We start from the raw sequence: 19921 nt of genomic DNA, 5'->3' as shown, positions 1-19921 counted from the left end.
GCCAATCCACCTTCATGTTTCAGGAGGTGGGAAGAAACCAGAGTACCCAGAGGAAGCCATAGTGGACATGGAAGACATTAAAATCTACACACAAGCTCAGGACTGCGGAGTTATAAGGTGGAAACTGATGCAGTGATTTCACCATTTCAACCTTGATCTTCTATACTTTAATACTAAGAAACCTGCAAACAGGCATAATGTCCATACTGTTGTTTTCTACTTAAAATAACATACTGGGCATAAAGTAAGAAGGCTTTCCCTTGTGAAAACAGAAAGCACTTTCTGAATGGTCTAAAAGAAAAGCAATCCGGATATACATAGAGGCAATAATTTATTTTATAACATAATCCTAGTATCTGGTAAACAAAACTGAGAAACACTGAATGGCATTCTTGTCACAACAGATTCTGCAAGACAGCAGACATTAGTGTAATATGCAACTGAAAATGAAATCAGATGTGATATTGATACATTGAAGAGTTAATTAGTTCATTTACATAATTTATCCTCCACACAATTACTAATGTTTCTTTTATACTTTATAAAATATTGTTTATTTATAATATTTTTTTGCTGTACATACCGCTATAGTATTTTACAACGGCAACAAGTGTGCTGGTGGCATGAGCTGCATGTTGCTCTATTCAAGGGGCTCTGGTTTAAAAAGTGCATCTGATCTATTCATCTTGTCAAGTCCTGCAGGAGGAGCGCATGCTGGAAAAGGGGCTCTTGAACCACAATTTGGCGCATACTCTTCTAGTTTTCTATGATTTGTGTATGTGAATGGGGAGGTACAATGCAAATGTGTAATTGTCTGCAATGAGGACGAGGTACTGGATTTGCAGAGATCCTCCAGAATCCCTCAGGGTCTCTGGACAGGATAGGATTAGTTTGCCAGTGGCAGCAGCTGACATTTTGCATGTGACAGCTCTAAAAAAAAATCTTGAGTATCCCACCTTCACCTGCTTGTTTTTTTCTTTCTTCTTTGTATTGCTTGAAGGTTTGAGTCCCTTGTACCCCATTTTCTCTTCATCAAGCCCATCGGTTTCAAGTGTTTCTCCATGTTTTCCTTTTTGTATGTGTTTCATACAAGTCTTTTAAAAAGTAAGCTGAAGTCAGTGAGGCAACACAGCCCCATGGTGTCAAACTGCCACCACCAAGAGATCTATACACTTTTGCGCTTTGATCCAGTCACAATCGGCCGAGCAAATTCCACAAAGTCGTCTATTAGGACTGGCCATGCTCCTAAAATAAAGATGTTAGTCAACCATGTGACAAGTTCACAATGTTCAAGACATTACTCCCAGCTTTCTTTAAATTCCTTTCAGAACCTAACCTAAAAAAGACAACATAGCATGTCCACAATTAGATCTGACCATAGTTACCTTAATATGGAAACTAATCATTCTCATGTTGTCTAGACTAACAACAGTGCTCTACTTTACTCAACATTGCTTTACTTGCTCAGTGTTTGGGATACCACATACCCCACTTTCAATTTGAACTTCCCCTCATATTTATTTTTTTACTAATAAAAGCAGTCATAAAATCCACCGTAGTTAATCTTTTGCCACAGTTAGATCACTGTGCCACAGAATGAACTACATCATGGTTTATGTGGAATGAATGAGTACATTAAACAACATACTCCTAACATCATTCATCATGTTCACATATCAATTAATGTCATTGAGGGTCAATGTGAATTTATGCTTATTCTGTTTTGAAAGAGCGACAGAATTCTCGAAGACTAAAAAACCACGCTCACCTTCCTCATCATAGTTTGACATGTCATCTGCAATCATGTTGCCAAAATCCAGGAGCAAGTTCCAGGTATCCCTAGGAATAGATCGCTTATGGTGTTCCTGTTTAGAGGGGAAACACTCTGGTTATATCTAGTGCAGATTTCCTCAGCTGTGAAACTGCTCATTCTTTAATTATTTTAAACAGCTGAATTGCTTGCAATCACACTAAAATTCCACTACGTCTGGCACAATCTATACGCTAAGAAAACTTACCAATAAAAATTTATTCCAAAGGTCAAGAAACTTGAAACGGCCTGTCAGAACTAAATTCCAGTAAGCGACTGCCATCTCCAAATCTAAAATCCAAATCAAACAGAAAATAACTTTACTTATCTTGGTCATATGTATGAATGGAAGTTAGATTTTTTTTATTCTGTTTTCTATCTCTACATTACCTAATCCTTTCTGCCCAGGATTCTTTGCAAAATTAAATGTAAACTGGTAGAAGTCCTTAAACTTTCCACTGTCTTTTAGTTCTTGTTCCAATCGAGGAAGCAGAGATCGGAGTTTCTCTGGACTATCACATCTACAGGCAACAAGAAAGAAGACATGTTTGTCTCAAATCCAACTACAAGCATCTTCAGTAATCAGAAATGTAAATGCTTTATATGACATTTTAGCCCAATCTATCTAGTTGGTGAATTTTCATAACACAAACTAGTGTAGTAACTGAACCTGATGGTTTCTAAGAGTGAAATTTCAGTTTAAATAGATGAAGCAATAATTATGCTGACTATAGTGTTTACAGGGTCAGCAAACCATTTGATTGGATTGAAACACACCCTAGATCAGTCATGCCATCAAGGAACTCCTTTTTGCTGAACTCGCATTGTGTTGCAGCTCGGAACTTCCATGCTACTACCAGAACACTTATGCTGGCAGGATCCAGGTTGAGGTCATCGCAAAACTGTTGGATTCCATCAATCCCAATCTTATTCTCATCCTGAGGATCTGAGAGGAACAATATTGTACATTTAGGCTTACAGAAACATAGAACACTAACCTGTATTAAGCAACATCATGCACTGACATTGCTACATAGAAGTCATACTTGCGGGAGGTAAACATATAGGCCTCTAATCACAAGATATGAAACAAGAACTTGCCTTTGTATCTGTTGTAAAGCTGCTCCAACTTCTTTCGGTCTACTGAGGTTTTCATGGATTCCTTAAAGTACAGATCAGGGTTTTGGAAGTAGTTGTCAGTTGCCACCTCGAGTTTCCAGTCATTCTGAGTGAGACAGTACACAGCTGTCTTTTCCCCTGCTTGCGTGAAGGACATGAACTGTCGTACTTTGTCCTTCTGCGAAGATTTCAGCTTATGCTGAACAGGAACAGAGGAGAAGCTCTCAGACACAAACGTCAAGACACGGAGCAGGACAGTCAACAGTGTGTACAAACAGAGACAAGCAAGAAACAAAAATACCCACATGAAGAAACTCAGAAATCCAGGACATTAAGGAGACGTACAAAAGACATACACGAGCACCGGTGTTAATAAAACACAAGGGTTATCAACTTAAAACAAGACAGTAGGCAAGCGTAAAGACTTGTTTAGATTCCAATCAGGAGACATGAACTGAAGTGTGACAGGCCACTTTCTAAAGCAGCATGCAGTGGTAATATGAGCTGACAGACTCCTGGGGCACCACCAACAAACAACAAACCCTGTTCTGCAGCCCTACAGTATATCACAGATTTTATATTATACACATTATAGATTCAACTGCACAACAAAACTGGGGGCAAAAACACAACCTGGAGTTATGTGTAAGCATGCAATAATAAAGTAAAAGAGAGTTCTAAGAGTTAAAGGCGTTATTCAGCTGTGGTCTGTTTGACGACTGCGGAAACAACAGCGCACACATTGACGGAGTAACTCTCACTTTTCCCCTTCAAAACAACTGCTCGTATGATCGGTTTTACATCGCTACAGAAACCCAACAGCTTGTCGACTCTGTCTGTCTGTCGCGGAACATCCTGTAAAACGAGTGTAGTTAGCTAGTGTACACTACACGCCATAAAGGGAAAGGTTCGCACAGGGCGACAGCGGACTCCAAGATCAACAACTGACCTTCCTGCTCACAACATATCTGCACTAATATCAGGAGGAGGCTGATGAAAACTCGTCGGAGTGGCGCTACAGCTACATGCCTCGGACACCCTCTGTTTCCGCACACGGCGGCGGCAAATACGAGCGTTATTTTTTTTGTTGCCATTTCTAAATCACCTACCATTTTTAACACCCGCTGTTTGACCAAATTGTTAGTCCCCATATACGGCTGCGCATGAACATCAGGGAGAATGCGCCGGAGGAGCACCGCGCATGCGCACTGAAACTCCCGTCTGCTGGGAATTGTAGTTTTCTTTTAAACGAAAGCACGTCTAATGCGGTAGCAAGAAAAACAAACATTACATCAGTTATTATTAAGTTGACGGTCACAAGGTAGCTGAGTAAGTGTCGTAGGTCGCGTAAATGTGCAAAACTCGAACCGTGTGCTTTATATAGCTGTGTCTGTGTGTATATGCACTGTATGTGTTTGTTTATTAGTCCGGTTTATTATTATAACCATTCGTGGCTTAGCTGGTTTCTCTGTTTATTTAGCTCACGTTATATCCATATCAATTTATTTTGGTAAATATACCAAACAGAAATAGTGAATTTATTTGTATTTGTTATTATTCACTCTTAATAAAATAAAATTCAGAAATTATTCTGGCACTTTTGAGCACGGCATACAGTAAACCCTGTTAAAGGTTATACAGTAAACCCTAAAAAAGGTTATACAGAAAACACTAAAAAAAAGTTATACAGTAAACCCTGTAAAAGGTTATACAGTAAACCCTAAAAAAAGGTTATACAGTAAACCCTAAAAAAGGTTATACAGTAAACCCTGTAAAAGGTTATACAGAAAACCCTAAAAAAGGTTATACAGTAAACCCTGTAAAAGGTTATACAGAAAACCCTAAAAAAAAGGTTATAAAATAAACTCTGTAAAAGGTTATATAGTAAACCCTAAAAAAAAGGTTATAAAATAAACTCTGTAAAAGGTTATATAGTAAACCCTTTAAAAGTTTATACAGTAAACCCTGTAAGGGGATTTATTCAGTAAACCCTGTAAGGGGTTTTACAGTAAACCCTGTAAGGGGATTTATACAGTAAACTCTGTAAAAGGTTATACAGTAAACCCTAAAAAAAAGGTTATACAGTAAACTCTGTAAAAGGTTATACAGTAAACCCTAAAAAAAAGGTTATACAGTAAACTCTGTAAAAGGTTATATAGTAAACCCTTTAAAAGTTTATACAGTAAACCCTTTAAAAGTTTATACAGTAAACCCTGTAAGGGGTTATACAGTAAATACTGTAAGGGGATTATACAGTAAACCCTGTAAGGGGATTTATACAGTAAACTCTGTAAAAGGTTATATAGTAACCCTTTAAAAGTTTATACAGTAAACCCTGTAAAAGGTTATACAGTAAACCCTAAAAAAAAGGTTATACAGTAAACCCTGTAAAAGGTTATAAAATAAACTCTGTAAGGGGATTATACAGTAAACCCTTTAAGGGGATTTATATAGTAAACTCTGTAAAAGTTTATACAGTAAACCCTGTAAGGGGATTATACAGTAAACCCTGTAAGGGGATTTATTCAGTAAACCCTGTAAGGGGTTATACAGTAAACCCTGTAAGGGGATATACAGTAAACCCTGTAAGGGGATTTATACAGTAAACTCTGTAAAGGGATTTATACAGTAAACTCTGTAAAGGGATTTATACAGTAAACTCTGTAAGGGGTTATACAGTAAACTCTGTAAGGGATTTATACAGTAAACTCTGTAAAAGTTTATACAGTAAACCCTGTAAGGGGATTATACAGTAAACCCTGTAAGGGGATTTATTCAGTAAACCCTGTAAGGGGTTATACAGTAAACCCTGTAAGGGGATTTATACAGTAAACTCTGTAAAGGGATTTATACAGTAAACTCTGTAAAGGGATTTATACAGTAAACTCTGTAAGGGGTTATACAGTAAACTCTGTAAAGGGATTTATACAGTAAACTCTGTAAGGGGTTATACAGTAAACTCTGTAAGGGATTTATACAGTAAACTCTGTAAGGGGTTATACAGTAAACTCTGTAAGGGGTTATACAGTAAACTCTGTAAGGGGTTATACAGTAAACTCTGTAAGGGGTTATACAGTAAACTCTGTAAGGTGATTTATGTGGCTGAGTGATGATTAGCTGAACAATTTGTTATCTTTGTTTCACAGACTGTGATATAACTGACTGACAGACTGTCGTGTTATTTTCTTAACCAAAAGGAATTACAGGCAACACAGTTATATATAAACCTTATATATGACTCCGCTCTTCTTAAAGTGTTCTTAAATCTTAAATAATAAAAGTTATTTTAAACTAACCCCATATCACACACCATACCATTCCAGTCAGTGTTGTTTACTGTGCGTTTGTTCTACACTACAGTGTACAGAATGTGGCGGTTACAATGTGTGCTGTTATTAGTTTCTGTTCAGTGGACCTACTGGTACTGTGTGTATTTATTGTCTTGCATCTTCTTGTTTATTTGTCTGTAACTTTTCCTAATTTGCACTGCATATATCTGCTGCTTGTTTTGTACCTCACTGCCGCCACTTTTATGTAATATATACCATCTTGACATGGGATGTTTCTTTTCACTTTTAACGAAAAGAAAAAAAAACTCTGTTTTTATAACTTAATCACATTGGCTATGGTACTGCATCACTATATACATTTGATACCTATCTTAAATATAAATGACTGACTCGGGTTTGGTATTGAATTTGAGCCTTTCTCTTTTAAACAGAGTTTGAATACTTTTTCTATTTTATTCATTTAATTTATTTTTCTGCTGTTAGTTTGTTGAATTTGAGGATACCAAACCTCCTGAAATCTTCAGCCACGTGGGTGGAGCATGTCACAGTTATCCAATAAGAGAGTCATACAATCGGAAATGTTTGGTATGGACCAATCGTTTCGCTCGAGAGGCGTGGCCTCGGCGGAAACGATTCCGCAGCGTCACACGTGTTGTTGTCCAATCAGCTGTGGTGTGTGGTGGACACCGCCAAGCTCAGTTTTCGCTCGGACCGGAGAGGGAGTAGTTTGTACACCAGTTACGCTTTGGTTCATTCAGCGCTACTGGTTCCACACAGAGGACAAAGCGTGAATGCAGTCAACTGTAAGCTACTTTACATCGGGTTCAATTTAATTCACATTTACTTCTGGAAACGAACCGCATGTACGTTCGATTAGGTACAGAGCGTGTTATCGTTCATCAACATTAGCTTGTAGCTAAGCGGCTAGCTGCATTTGTCAGTTAGCTCAGTGTTGGCTAGTTAGCTGTCGTCTGCTTCAGAGACAAGAACAACCACCACAGTCGTTTACATCACCGCCTAGCAGTCCTTACTTTCATAAAAGGGAGCAAAACGCAGTGTTTATCGTTTTATTCCGGATAAAAAAAACCCCACCGAGACATAGCTAGCTGCTCCACTGTGTTCCTTATTGTTTTTACAGGTGTAAGAAGAAAAAAATAAATAAAATGACCTGACCAGATATCATGATGTCCAGCTAATTCCTTCTGACCTTCGTTCACGCTGTTAATCAACAATAGAGATGCAAAATATCCGCTCGTCTCTCTGCGAGGTTTTACACGCTCATATTTGGTGTCTAATTGAAACATAAATGAGGAGAATCAGAGGTTGATCATCATCAGGCCTGTGACACATGAACGGGCGAGAAATACCAGTTGGCTTAGCATGTAAAAATGGCTGACCGAGCAAAAAAAACACGAGACTGAGACGTTTTGTGCTGCTCTGCTTTCTTCTAGCAGCTTCCCAGTGCGAATATGAGCTGATATTTCGTTAAAGACCCGTCGTTATTCTGTACAGTTTTAGTTTCGTCGACCTTCAAACCTTTAGAGTTTTTGACTGATCTGAGGTAAGTAACGATACGGATTTAAGGGGAGTACAATGCGCTTCTTTAACTTTCTCTACAAATAACGAGGGTTTAAATAGTTTCCCCTCCTCTACCTTTCCTCCTAATATATATGTACACATTAGTGTTGATTGTCGATAAGCAGCTGCTGTCTCGTTCGCATCCATTTTGTTGATGCAACTTAGCTGTAGCTGCTGGAGAAATAAAGAGGTCAGAGACAAGAGTGAAGTGTTTCATCGGTGTGGCGTGAAAACTTTTGCCTGATCTATTTCTGAAGCAAGGAAGGTTTTTAGTATAATTGTTAACTTTTATATGAGTAGTAATTAGGTTATTGTTTCCTGTTTTGAGGGGCTTTTAGACCTCCTCTTCCTCTATTCTTAAAGCTAAGCTAGCTAGTGAGCTATGCCAACAAAACCCCAGGACCCAAGAAGGTAGGGTGCTCAAGACAGCGTTCAGTCGTTAAGTTCACAGGAAAGTTTGCCTTGTTTACTTTCTAATGACCGATCTGTCTGCTGAGCTTTGCTTTAGTCAGTGGGGATGTGGTTTGGTGCGGATGACCGACAGCAAGCGCATTTTGTGGTGCATTTAAATTAGGCTTTCGCTGCAAAACAACGTGTTCTAAGAGCAGCTAGCTGGCCGGCTAACTCTGCTAGCGTGCTCCACATTGTACCTCCTGTCTGGCCCTGGTTGTTGACGGGTTTTCTCCCATTTAGACAGGTTCTATTAGGATGCATTATTAATATAGTTATTAGCTCGCATCCTTTGAAACTCATCAGTATGTTCACAGACGTGAACTACAGAAAAGTGTCAAAAAAAAAACTAGAGCTACGAGTAATAAAGTACTTTATTTGTTTGCAAAACAAATTATCACGAACAAGCAGAACTTTGTCATATCGATTGGTTGTAATAACTTTGAGCTAACTGTGCACACGCAGAACAATAACATCATTCGTGCATGTACCGTTTTACAGACAGCCCTGGTGCTTTGGATTTATCCGTGCAGAGAAAACAAACCGAGTGTCACATATTGCAGGACGGATTTGTGCGTATTTGTGATCTGGATAGACCTCAGTTGTGTCTGTGCACAAGTTATTGTCACACATCAGGAAAGAAAACCGCGGCCTACTGTAATGCAGCCCCCTCGTTTTGTGACCAGCTAAAAGTTGCAAGGCCAAATAGGCTTCATACTGTGTGCACCAAACCCAGCTCATATAATAACATTCCCATAAACAGTTCTGGTCTCATGTGATTTAACTAAGTTGTCTTTACTGATCATCTACTTTTGTGCCAAAAGCACTGTTTCTTTTGCAGGAGTACATTTGTGTGACCAGTCAGCTCTGCTTCTCTAGTTGGACCCAGCCTTTGCTCCTCTTCCTCAAGGATCATGGCCAAAGATGTGAGTGTTTTACAATCTGCCTTTGGTTGCATGTGTAAAACAGAAGTGCAATGGTGTTTCTCATCAGTCTCTTCCTTCCCCCAACAGGCTGGTCTGATTGAAGCCAATGGGGAGCTGAAGGTTTTCATTGACCAGAATCTGAGTCCAGGCAAAGGTAAGGGACACAGCAGCCTCATTTGCTAGTCATGCTTTTTTTTTTAAATAGTCGCGTTTATAGTTGTAAGTGCTTTGTTGTCTGAGCATTGTTTTTTGGTCTACCATGCTTGAACGGTGGTGAGTAAAATGCATTTTCTGCTTTTTTTTTCTTCTTCTTTTTTTTTTTTAAATAAAGGAGTTTTGTCTTTAGTGACTGTACATCCACAGTCAGTTGCGCTTGGAAAACAACTTTTGCCAAAAACACTGGGCCCTTCAAATGTCAACATTGCTCCTCAGATGGTAAGTACAGGATTGGACAATAGTTAATTGCAAAAATACATGAAGTCACATTGCACACATCTTAGTTCCTGATTTTAAGGTGGCTGTGTGGCAGTATTATTAATTACAAAGTGATGCACTAGATACAAAGGCCATTCCCTGCAAGCTTTTGCTTTATGCAAGATGTAAAAGATGTCATGACTGCAGGTTTTATGTTGTTCACCTGCAAGATTTTGGGTAAGGTTTAGGTCCGGTATGTTCTGATGCCAAAGCCATGCCAATGTATTATTTAAGAGCCATATCGACCCTGGTAACAATGATCAGTATAGGATTGGAATCGAAGTGTGTTTAAGTTCTTCAAAGCTGCACAGCCTCCTGAATATCATTTTATCATATTGGAATAAGCTGTCTGTTTGACACCATTCTTTTGTCAGGCAGCCATTTTCAAATTGCTCTGTATGCTGTCCAGGTCATTGGGACACCTCAGAGGCCAAGTGGGTCCAACATGCTCCTAATGAACAGTCCTCACACACCCAGCTCTCAGTTCATCACTCAGAGCCAACCTCCCGATGCCTCTCCATGGTCCTCAGGGTGAGCTGGCATCAAAACTGCAGCTTATTTGCATTTATTTAATTAAAATTTTAAACATGATTGATGGGCTTTAAGTGCCATTTTTACTTATCTATGTAAAGAATGGTTATTTGTCGTCAAGTAAAATCGACTACTGTAATACTAATGGAAGTGTTGTTGTACAAGTAATTCCTTACTATGCTGTTTTAATGTCTATGTTCATGGAATTTGCTGCATTATTGCTGTGTTCACAGGAAAAGAAGTAAGAAGGGGGAAAAGAATGGGAAAGGTCTAAGGCATTTTTCTATGAAGGTGTGTGAAAAGGTACAGAAAAAAGGTGTTACCACGTATAACGAAGTAGCAGATGAGCTGGTGGCCGAATTCAGCTCTGGTGACAACCACATCTCCCCAAATGATGCGGTGAGAGTTTTAATATCACTTCATGCAGACCAACTTATCATAATTAGTCTGCTTTTTTCTCGCACCTTGCAAAAACAATTCAGTAAGTGGACTGGCTACTCTGTAATGCCTCTAGGTATGAACAAGTATGTGAATGTATGCATGATGCTTTGCATAGCATCTGGGGCTTATTTGCTTTGGCTTGACTGCCACCATTACAGAGAATACTTAATGATATTTTTTTTATTGACACTTCCTACAGTGCTGTGTGTAGGTCTAAACTACAAGTTTTCCTGTACTGAATTGTTTCTGTTTAGCATGTGTCTCAAACACAAGTTAACTACAAGTACTTCACCCCAAAATGTAAAGATCCCATTCCAACTGTGGCGCAGTTATTCAGTTGATGTCTGACAAGACACTGAATTTATTAGGTTTATTTCTGTTATTCAGTGGCACATAATTATCCAACAACTTTATGCAAAGTATGCATTCACTGTCTGAGATTATAACACTTAGCCAGCAGTAATCACCTGGGGTCTCATTTACAAAACAGTGCGTAGGATCCCTACTAAAAGTTTACGTACGCCCAAAAGCCAAAAATGGCATACGCCAAAAAAAAATTCCGATTTATAAAACCGTGTGTACGCACTCCTCTAAGCAATGTTCCCTTTATAAACCAGCCTCAAATCCCGTCCTGTACATCCCCATTTTTAAACATAAATAGTCAATGCAAATCACTGCGCGGGCACGAGAGTGGACCTCGTTATAATGAGTTTCCTCTGCGCTCCGCGGGTTTAAAAATGGGTTGAGGAGCCAGCGTCTCAGGGGGTAGCCACTGTCGCCTGCAGGTTATAATTATATTAAAAGCAACATTGTTATAATTATATTAAAAACAAAATTGTTAGTTTTTACTTTTTAATATTGTTAAACTCACCAAGAAGCCAGCCATCATGTACTGCGCCTGCATTTAGTCTGTTCCCTACAGTTATGTGTCAAGATAAAGGAATCATGTGTTGAACCAGGCCAGCGTGCCACAATGTTTGTGAGGGTCATGTTGGAGTCACATATGATTTGCACATTAATAGAATGCACATGCTTTCTATTAACATAAGCAAGATGGTGCCCTTTCAGATGGTGCCCTTATAGCAACATGAGCGCAGTCAATTGCGCCGATTACATTTGGGAAACCAGACATTGCTGCAAACTGCATTTTAATTTCGGCCTGTTCTCGCACAGTGTAGGGGAACCTGACGTATCGACTACCCATATTAAGTATACCATTCAAAACGACAGATGTTATGGCACTCAGGGACGGCTGTGATATACCAGACCTATAGGGTGAGATGATAGATTCCAGTAGAATTCTTTCATATACAAAAAGGTCTTAGACACAAAGCTGAGGATTACTTATAGTTTTTTTTTATATATAAATAATTTACCTGTCTGCCAATTCCTGCTGGAAACAGCCGGTTGCCAAGAACCCCAGAGTGGTGAGGACTTGTATTTGGACTGGGATGGCATGGTTCCGGCGTGTTGCCCTCTCTAATACTGTACCCAATTCAACACACAGATCTAAGAGCACAGCTCTAGGGAATCTAAATCGGCTTATTAGCCAGTCATCAGAATGGGCCAGGAAATCATCATGGTCCCTGAAAACCCGTTCTCTCCTTATTCTGCCATTGGCGTAATCCTCCAGCAGTGCCATCAAGAAGCATTACATACCGGGGTCACCGGAGGATTTATATGTTTCTAGCAATTAGACTGATTGTTAACACCTTGACAAAATCACAGAATTAATTTGTGGGCAAAAATTTAAGATGAAAATGTTATAGTGAACACACACTTCTTCATGACGGTTTTGTAATGAACAACGTATGACCGATGATGAGTAGCGATTGTGCTTCATGACTGTATTTGCAGACTTTGACATTTTATGATAGCTATATGTACATTAAGGAAAATATTTCGTTTTTACACTGTGTTCTGCAGTTCTCTAATAAAAGGGTATTTCATGCTATTCTGTATCACATGTAGTCGCGCCTTCTCCACCTGCGCTCCTGTTATGGACAATGTGACTGTAAGGCAGCGCTGATTATTCATTCATTCATTCATCTTCTACCGCTTGTCCGAACTACTCGGGTCACGGGGAGCCTGTGCCTATCCTCAGGCGTCATTGGGCATCAAGGCAGGATACACCCTGGACGGAGTAGTGCCGACTATTCTTATTTTATTTTTAATACATTTTGAAGTTTGGATTTTACTAGATTTATATAGCCTAAACCAATCGGCACAAATAACACTGGATTTAATCTTCATGATAATGTGGATATAACGTTTGAAATAGAGTGAAAATTAAATGTCATTAATTCTTATAATCGTTCTTCTCACATGTATTTTCTACAATCTAACTTCAGTTCACGACCTCACCATCTGTGTCGCCAATTCCCTTTGTCTCCAGAATGTGCGTACGCACGTCTCAAAGTTTGCTTAAAGGTGCGCACATTTTTCCGTCAAGTTTGTTTTTTATAGATCACAACCTTTGCGCGAAAACTGCTGTACGCACGTTTCCAGCCCCGTTTTGTGCGTACGCACGCTTTATAAATGAGACCCCTGATCTATCAACATTTAGTATTCTACTATATTATATAAAAATATAAATTCCCCTTTTATTTCATGTTGTATTCTTTTTTTTTCTTCTCTCCAGCAAGTGTATGATCAGAAGAATATTCGGCGGCGTGTATACGACGCTCTTAACGTGCTGATGGCCATGAACATAATCTCAAAGGAGAAGAAGGAGATCAAGTGGATTGGGCTTCCCACCAACTCTGCCCAGGAATGCCAGAATCTGGAGGTGGGTTATTCTGCTACGTAGGTGGTTGTTTCTTTGGGACTTGGTCTCCAAACCCTTCCAGCATGTTCTTCAGACTGCAACTACCAGTGTTTGATTTTTGGTGCGATTGATTACACTGTTTACCCCACAAGCATGTTCCCCAAGTCTAATCAGTGGACAGTGTTACAATTGCATGAATCTTTCTTTGCTGCCTCTATATGATCAAAAGTTTGTTACACCTGAACACCACAGACCATATGTGGATCCGTTGCCACAAAGTTGGAAGCACACAATTGTACAGAATGCCTTTGTATGATGAGCATTTACCCTTTCCTTTCGCTGCAACTAAGGGTCACAAACCTGTTCCAGTATGACATATAGTACACAAACATATTGTGCAGATGGCCCCTGTACACAAACATATTGTCCATGAACACATGGTTGACCAAGGTTGGAGTGGAAGAATTTGTGTGACCTACACAGAGTCCTGACCTCAACCCCACTTAACCCCTTTGGAATGAACTGGAACTTCAGAATGAGCAGAAATCCCAACAGCTGCACTCAAATGTCATGGAAAGCCTTTTTAGAAGAGTTTAAGCTTTATAGAAGCAAAGGGTGAATAAATCTGGAAAGGGATGTTCTAAAAGCACATGGGTGTGATGGCCAGGTGCCCACTAAATTGTGGGCATGCAGTGTATGTAATGGAAAAATGTGAAAACCTGGCAAAATAGAACATTTTGTCAACGTAAAATTTTGACACATTAATAATTGTTAAAGTCTGACAACATTTAATGTAGGTAGAGGACACACATGGTCTGTAAAGCAGGGTACTGAATGAAGACACTAATGATGAGCAATATAAAGACTGAATGCAGAAAGATAAATGATGAAATGAAAATAAAACAATACTAGACTTGTATACTTTTTTTAAATCTTTTTAACATCAAAATTCAAGCAGATAGACAAGTCTGAACAGACTAAGCCTTAATGTAGAACCCACTGGCTTTTTTCCGGAGGTTTCTACAGTATAATAGTTACCTTTAAAACAGGACAACAAAGCCTTAGAACAAGAGTTTTTCACCAAACAATTCACAACATACTGAATGCCTGTTCAAACACATTTGAGTGAGAAATGGGCTTTTAAGGAGGGTGTTGCACTGCAGTTGACCTAGTCATACTTTTTTCTTGTAGGTGGAGAGGCAAAGACGTTTAGAGAGAATCAAGCAAAAACAGTCACAACTCCAAGAACTAATTTTACAGGTAACTTGTGAACTCTGGAGGTTGGTCTTATGTATAGATAATTGTGATTTGTCTTTAAACTAATGCATTTTACTTTCTAATGTTTATATAGCAAATTGCGTTTAAGAACCTTGTGCAGCGTAACCGTCAAACAGAGCAGCAAACAAACAGACCACCACCAGAAAACTCAGTCATTCACCTGCCCTTTATCATCATAAACACCAGCAAGAAAACTGTCATTGACTGCAGCATCTCCAATGACAAGTAAGCACTAATGCTCTTTTTCTACCTGAGTTAAAACTTTGTGGCAGAATTTATTTATTCACTTTAAATAAATAATTACTCTAGGTTTAGTTCTATTAGACATGTTTAGTGTTGGTTTAATGGATTCACTGCCTCCTCTATTCCTAAGGTCTTGTATTTCTCTCTCCTGTGCTGTCCTGCAGGTTTGAGTACCTCTTCAACTTTGACAGCACGTTTGAGATCCATGATGACATCGAGGTGTTGAAGCGCATGGGCATGGCATGTGGCCTGGAGGTTGGCAAGTGCTCTGCTGAAGACCTCAAAATTGCCAGGAGCCTGGTGCCTAAAGCACTGGAGCCTTATGTCACAGGTCAGAGGCCTGTATGTAATATGTACTGAGCTTCACAAGAATTAACTTTGTCTTGGCATTAATTTGTTTTATTTGGGAATGTACAAGGGAATGTAACATCATTTATACTGCCATTTGTTGTTGTTTGCCACTTTTTTGTTTGACGTATGCTAACTACTTGTAAAGAATGTAAACAATTACATTTACTGGCCACTTTATTAGGATTTAGTACAGATTCCACTTTGTAGACTCAAAACAGCCTCCGCTCTTCCTGATGCTCTTTTCTACAAGGTGTTGGAAAGACTCCTTTGAGATTCTGGTCCATGTTGGTGCGACTGCATTCTGTTATTGTTGTCGATTTATCTTTTGCACATTCATGCATGTGAATCTCCATTCTATCACATCCCAAATGTGCGCTTTAACATCCTGGGCTCATGACTGAGGAGGCCTTTGAATTTGGTTGACTCAGTGTCACGTTCATGGAACACGTTTGAGATGACTTGCACTTTATGACCAAGTGCTTATCATGCTGGATGCCACTATAAGGTGAATAAATTATGGCCATTAAAGGATGCACATGGTCAGCAGCAATCCTCAGATAGACTATGACTTTCAACAATGCTTGATTGGTATTAAAAGGTTAAGAGTGTCCCAAAAAGTCTTTATCCACACCATTATACCAGCACCACTGTTTAAACAGGGAAGGTTAGGTCCGTTTATTGGAGCTGTTAACAATTCTAACCCACCCATCTACATTATACAGCAGGAATTGAGATTTATCATGCAGGTGACATATTTACAGTCTTCAGTTGTTCAGTTTCACAAAGTCCACTATAGCCGTAGATGAATGTTCTTGGGTGACTGCAGTGGAACCTGATATGGACTTCTGCTGTTGTAGTCCTAGATCTGTAGACATATGGAACATTCTGAGATGGTTTCATGCTCAGCTCAGCTGTAAAGATTGTGTATTCCTGTTAGATTTAAATAGCAGTGTCATTCTTCTCAGATCTGTCTGTGTAAGTGGTAGAGAGTGGTGTTCATTAAAATCCCAGACATTTCTGAAATACTCAAAGAAGCCTGTTTGAAACCCATAGCTATGCCATGATCAAAGTCACAGAGATTAGGTTTTTGCCCATTTCAGCATTTGATATTAATTTTGTTTCGCAAGATTTGTGTATTTTCATGCATTATGCTGGATAATCAAGGGTGTACACGTGTTTTTAATCGTGTAGTTTATAAGTATCTGAGCTTTGAACAGATTCATTTGTCATGGTCACAAAATAGATTTTTTGGTGATGCATTTTTGGTCAATTAAAATGTTACCCGTTTGGAATTTAATTGTACTATGTACAGACAAAAAAGTGACAAGTCCAACATGAGAATTGATGTGGATTTTTTTTTTTTTTTTTATAATTGACAGAAATTGACTTCTTTGTTTCAGTGGACTGCAGATGCAAGTTATATGGCAATGATTTCAGCATTTAGTGCAGTGCAAAAGTGGTCATGCATAGTTTTATAGAAGTGTATTCAGACATTGTATGCTTGTTTTTTCCTCCCTAGAAGGTGAATGATGGCAATTTCTACAGCTCAGTCCATGTGCTACAATATGTGGCAAATGTTCACTTGTATAATATCGTCGCTGTCGGGCGGAAACCTCGAATGTCCAAATTTGGTCAATTTCATATTTTTTCACATATCGATGCTATTGGTCATTCCCCATGTGGGTCTGTTATTTTAACAAGTTATTAACCAATCTAAAGTCTTGAAAATAGCTTGAGCGCAAATCTCTTAACTCCATTGGACACTTCAACTGTCCACCTCTTCCTCACTCCGCGGGAGAGCTTCGCGGTATATTTCTCCTCAAGAAGAGGATCAACACACACAACGAATCAACACGTCTTCTGAGGTAACACTGTGTTCAAAACACTGGGCTCAAATTTAAAAAAAATCTTGACCCCCGCTAGTTCTGGTGCTCGTCTGAGGACAGGAGTTTAGCGCAAGACAATCCACTGCAACGTGGACTAAACCCTGTGCACTGCAGATAAGGTACCGTGTTTTTTTAAATTTCCTGAAAAGTAATGGTTTTGGAGATACGAGGATTCCGCCTGACAGCGACGATATTCACGTTTATTTTACTATAATTCTATTTTAGTGCTTATATGAACAACTTTGCATACCTTGCAGCTGCTAACTGTGCTGTGCAAGTATAGAGAAATATATAATAGATGTTATAAAAGATATTCTACTTTGTAGAAAACCTTTTGGTAATTGTAACATTTTGTTTAAATAGTCAGAATGTAGGCCAAGCAGTGGAATGACGTTGAGTATCTCAAACAATTTTTCCCTTTTGTAATGCAGAAATGGCACAAGGCCCAATCAGTAACGTCTACATGACAGGGACTTCATCTGCCAATGGGGGTCGCTATCATATCAGCAGGTGAGTCAGTTGTCCGCTTTATGGAATTGGTGATCTCAGTTGACAGCAGCTTAGTCTTCCCACCAGGTACTTTTGTGTGTGAATTGGCCAACTGTTTAAAGACTGATCCATGCAGTTCTTACTTGATGGCCAATGCTTTTATCTGCTACTCTTCTTCTGTCCTTAGTGAAAGTGGAGCAGATGGAACAATGGCCTCCAGCTCTAATGACTCACACTACAGTGGTTCCAGGGTCGAAACTCCAGTTTCTTACATGGACGACGACGATGATGACGATGACTATGATGAAAATGATGAAGATGACTAACACTCTCAGGCCATATATCTTCCAACAGCTACAATGATGGGGTTTATTGTATACATTCAAGCTCCCACTCCCTGCCTGCTACTAGCACACCTTTAATTTTTCCTCTCTCTTTATCTTGAAGGGCATTGAGAAGCATGGGCTTTAAAGGGGTGTGTTGATTTCATCCAGCCCTTACTGCTGTATGGCTTAGGCTGTTAAATCACAACACTGTACTCGTGCAGGCACTTGGTCCTGATAGTTCTGGTTCTCAAAAAAAAAATGATGGGACTTTGAGGTTGCAGCACTATGCCATCCAGCATATGCTGGAATTAGCATGATTTACAAAAGAAACCCCTCTCAGCCAGAAACCATCCTGCTGTTGGAGAATGTCTAGTGTGACTTCTGTATAACATAGTTAGGCTATCTGCATTTGAACAATTGTGTTTTTTTTTTTTTTTGTTTTTTTTAATAAATGTGCTGGCTTCTTCTAAAGATTCAGATGGCTGCCACCTCCTAGACTGTAGGTGCAAAGAATCGACACAGCCAGCTTACCATTTCGCCCCATTGGGGCAAATCTTTGGATGTATGGACACTTTTTGTAAGATTGGAGGAATTAATGGCTTTTTTTGTAGATTGTGTGTGTGAGAGAGTGAGAGTGTGTTTGGCTTCCTGTTATTCTGTGGGCAGCTGTTGTAGGGAGCTCAGCAATTTTTTTTCCCTTTGTTGGAGTTTTAGAGGTGCACTGCTCCTGTTGTTCCCTCTTTTGTGTTTTACAACTGACAGTCATCAGGAAATCAAAGAAACTTTATTATCCAGTGAAATTTATAGGAAATTGAACTTCCGAAGATTTGTTTCACATTTCCCCTCCAGGTCAGTAACACTACGGAGTATGTATGATTATTATCCCAGTATGAGGTATATATATATTTTTTCGACTCCCCTGGAAAATGTAAAAAAAAAAAAAAAAAGGTTGTACTGATTCCACAAAAATAACTTTTCTGTAATCTAATATAAATTTGGAAATTAAAATATAATGTTTTAAAAACATTGAACTCAATGTGTTTATTGGTGACATTAATGTAATATTACTAATTACAATAAACCTTTTATATATATTTTTCTATGTGTGTATTGGTCCTGCTAACTATTCAAAGAGAAATGCTTTGTATGGTGGTAGCTACTAGCATTGAAATATGAACTGATTGCATGGTCAGAGGATATAATAATCAGGAAGGCCTGCATGTTATCAGTCTTTGTCATGTCTAAGATGCTTTGGAGGCCCACATCCTGTCATGCTGTAAATCCCAAGCCTCTCCCCCTGAGGGTTTCTTACATTGGTTGGTTCACTGTACTACCCCAGCCTTGTTCTGCAGTCTTAATTTAGCCCTTCTTTTATTCTGATGTATGCAGTTTCTGCCTGAAGGTGGCACTATGAGCCTCTACATCATGTGTTCACCCAGAGAGAATGTCACATTTTGGTTTTGGGTCTTAACACTTTTCCCACTTCATGGTCCAACAGCACTATATTATGTAACACAAATTGGGTTTAATTTAATTTATTGATGTCCTGGTGGAACAATATTCAATATGGTCACCTTTTAAATGCCCATAAATCAAAGCAATAGTCAATGCTACAATGCCATAAGAATCATGGCAGAGGGACAGTACTGTAGCATCACAAGCTGCTGGGTTTTGGCGTACTAGCAGCTCAGACCCAAGCTCTCTTTCTTGTCCTGTAAACCCATAGGGAATGGATGAAACCTACCTTTTTCTAAAGACATCGTATGAACCTCACAGACACTTTCATTAAAAAAAGGGGGGAAAGAACTTAAGCTGGACGTTTTGGTGACTAATTGTCTAAGAAGTGTTCTGCAGTTGGAAAAGGGTATGACTGACTTTCATTGGTTTTCCATTGTGCCATTTATTTAAGTAATACAATAAAGATTGTAATTACAGCCTAAGTGTCTTGTAATTTATGTATAT

The 19921-nt window shown here is 39.0% G+C and overlaps 2 protein-coding genes across 8 annotated transcripts; one reads left to right on the top strand and one right to left on the bottom strand.

The window, feature by feature from the left end:
* Nucleotides 1-314: 314 nt before the first annotated feature.
* Nucleotides 315-4184, bottom strand: dcun1d2a (DCN1, defective in cullin neddylation 1, domain containing 2a). Of its 4 annotated transcripts, none has more exons than XM_060876313.1 (7): nt 4039-4184; nt 2912-3128; nt 2588-2756; nt 2201-2331; nt 2019-2101; nt 1769-1865; nt 315-1245 (listed from the first exon to the last, which is right to left on the bottom strand). In XM_060876313.1, exons 1-7 carry the CDS (start codon nt 4078-4080, stop codon nt 1166-1168), a joined length of 819 nt encoding a protein of 272 aa, XP_060732296.1. In that variant the 5' UTR covers nt 4081-4184; the 3' UTR covers nt 315-1165. The 4 variants fall into 4 exon arrangements, with proteins under 4 accessions (XP_060732296.1, XP_060732300.1, XP_060732297.1 ...); XM_060876317.1 differs by lacking the exon at nt 4039-4184 and adding an exon at nt 3879-4023; XM_060876314.1 differs by lacking the exon at nt 4039-4184 and adding an exon at nt 3235-3865.
* A 2698-nt stretch (nt 4185-6882) lies between these two features.
* On the top strand, nt 6883-19893 carry tfdp1a (transcription factor Dp-1, a). 4 transcript variants are annotated; one of them, XM_060876310.1, is made up of 13 exons: nt 6883-7022; nt 7674-7780; nt 9072-9173; nt 9261-9327; nt 9505-9608; nt 10057-10178; nt 10412-10577; nt 13261-13407; nt 14578-14646; nt 14738-14889; nt 15072-15238; nt 17576-17654; nt 17821-19893. In XM_060876310.1, the coding sequence occupies exons 3-13, from the start codon at nt 9162-9164 to the stop codon at nt 17957-17959; spliced, it is 1224 nt and encodes a 407-aa protein (XP_060732293.1). In that variant the 5' UTR covers nt 6883-7022; nt 7674-7780; nt 9072-9161; the 3' UTR covers nt 17960-19893. The 4 variants fall into 4 exon arrangements, with proteins under 4 accessions (XP_060732293.1, XP_060732292.1, XP_060732295.1 ...); XM_060876309.1 differs by lacking the exon at nt 7674-7780; XM_060876312.1 differs by lacking the exon at nt 7674-7780 and having other exon boundaries at nt 6885-7022; nt 9089-9173.
* The last annotated feature ends 28 nt before the right edge of the window (nt 19894-19921 follow it).

The sequence above is a fragment of the Tachysurus vachellii genome, chromosome 8, assembly GCF_030014155.1.
Source record: "Tachysurus vachellii isolate PV-2020 chromosome 8, HZAU_Pvac_v1, whole genome shotgun sequence".
NCBI classification, from domain to species: Eukaryota; Metazoa; Chordata; class Actinopteri; order Siluriformes; family Bagridae; genus Tachysurus; species Tachysurus vachellii.
The sequence above is the reverse complement of the archived record's forward strand: the minus strand, read 5'-3'. Positions and strand labels throughout refer to the sequence as shown.

Excerpts from the sequence above, each read along its gene's own strand:
- dcun1d2a (XM_060876313.1), bottom strand. The coding sequence starts at position 4,080 with ATGGGGACTAACAATTTGGTCAAACAGCGGGTGTTAAAAATG. Across the intron at positions 3,129-4,038 it reads AACAGCGGGTGTTAAAAATG|CATAAGCTGAAATCTTCGCA; the intron begins GTAGGTGATTTA and ends GTTCCTGTTCAG. Across the intron at positions 2,332-2,587 it reads GATGGCATGACTGATCTAGG|ATGTGATAGTCCAGAGAAAC; the intron begins GTGTGTTTCAAT and ends TGTTGCCTGTAG.
- tfdp1a (XM_060876309.1), top strand. Across the intron at positions 10,179-10,411 it reads GCCTCTCCATGGTCCTCAGG|GAAAAGAAGTAAGAAGGGGG; the intron begins GTGAGCTGGCAT and ends CTGTGTTCACAG. Across the intron at positions 14,647-14,737 it reads TCCAAGAACTAATTTTACAG|CAAATTGCGTTTAAGAACCT; the intron begins GTAACTTGTGAA and ends ATGTTTATATAG.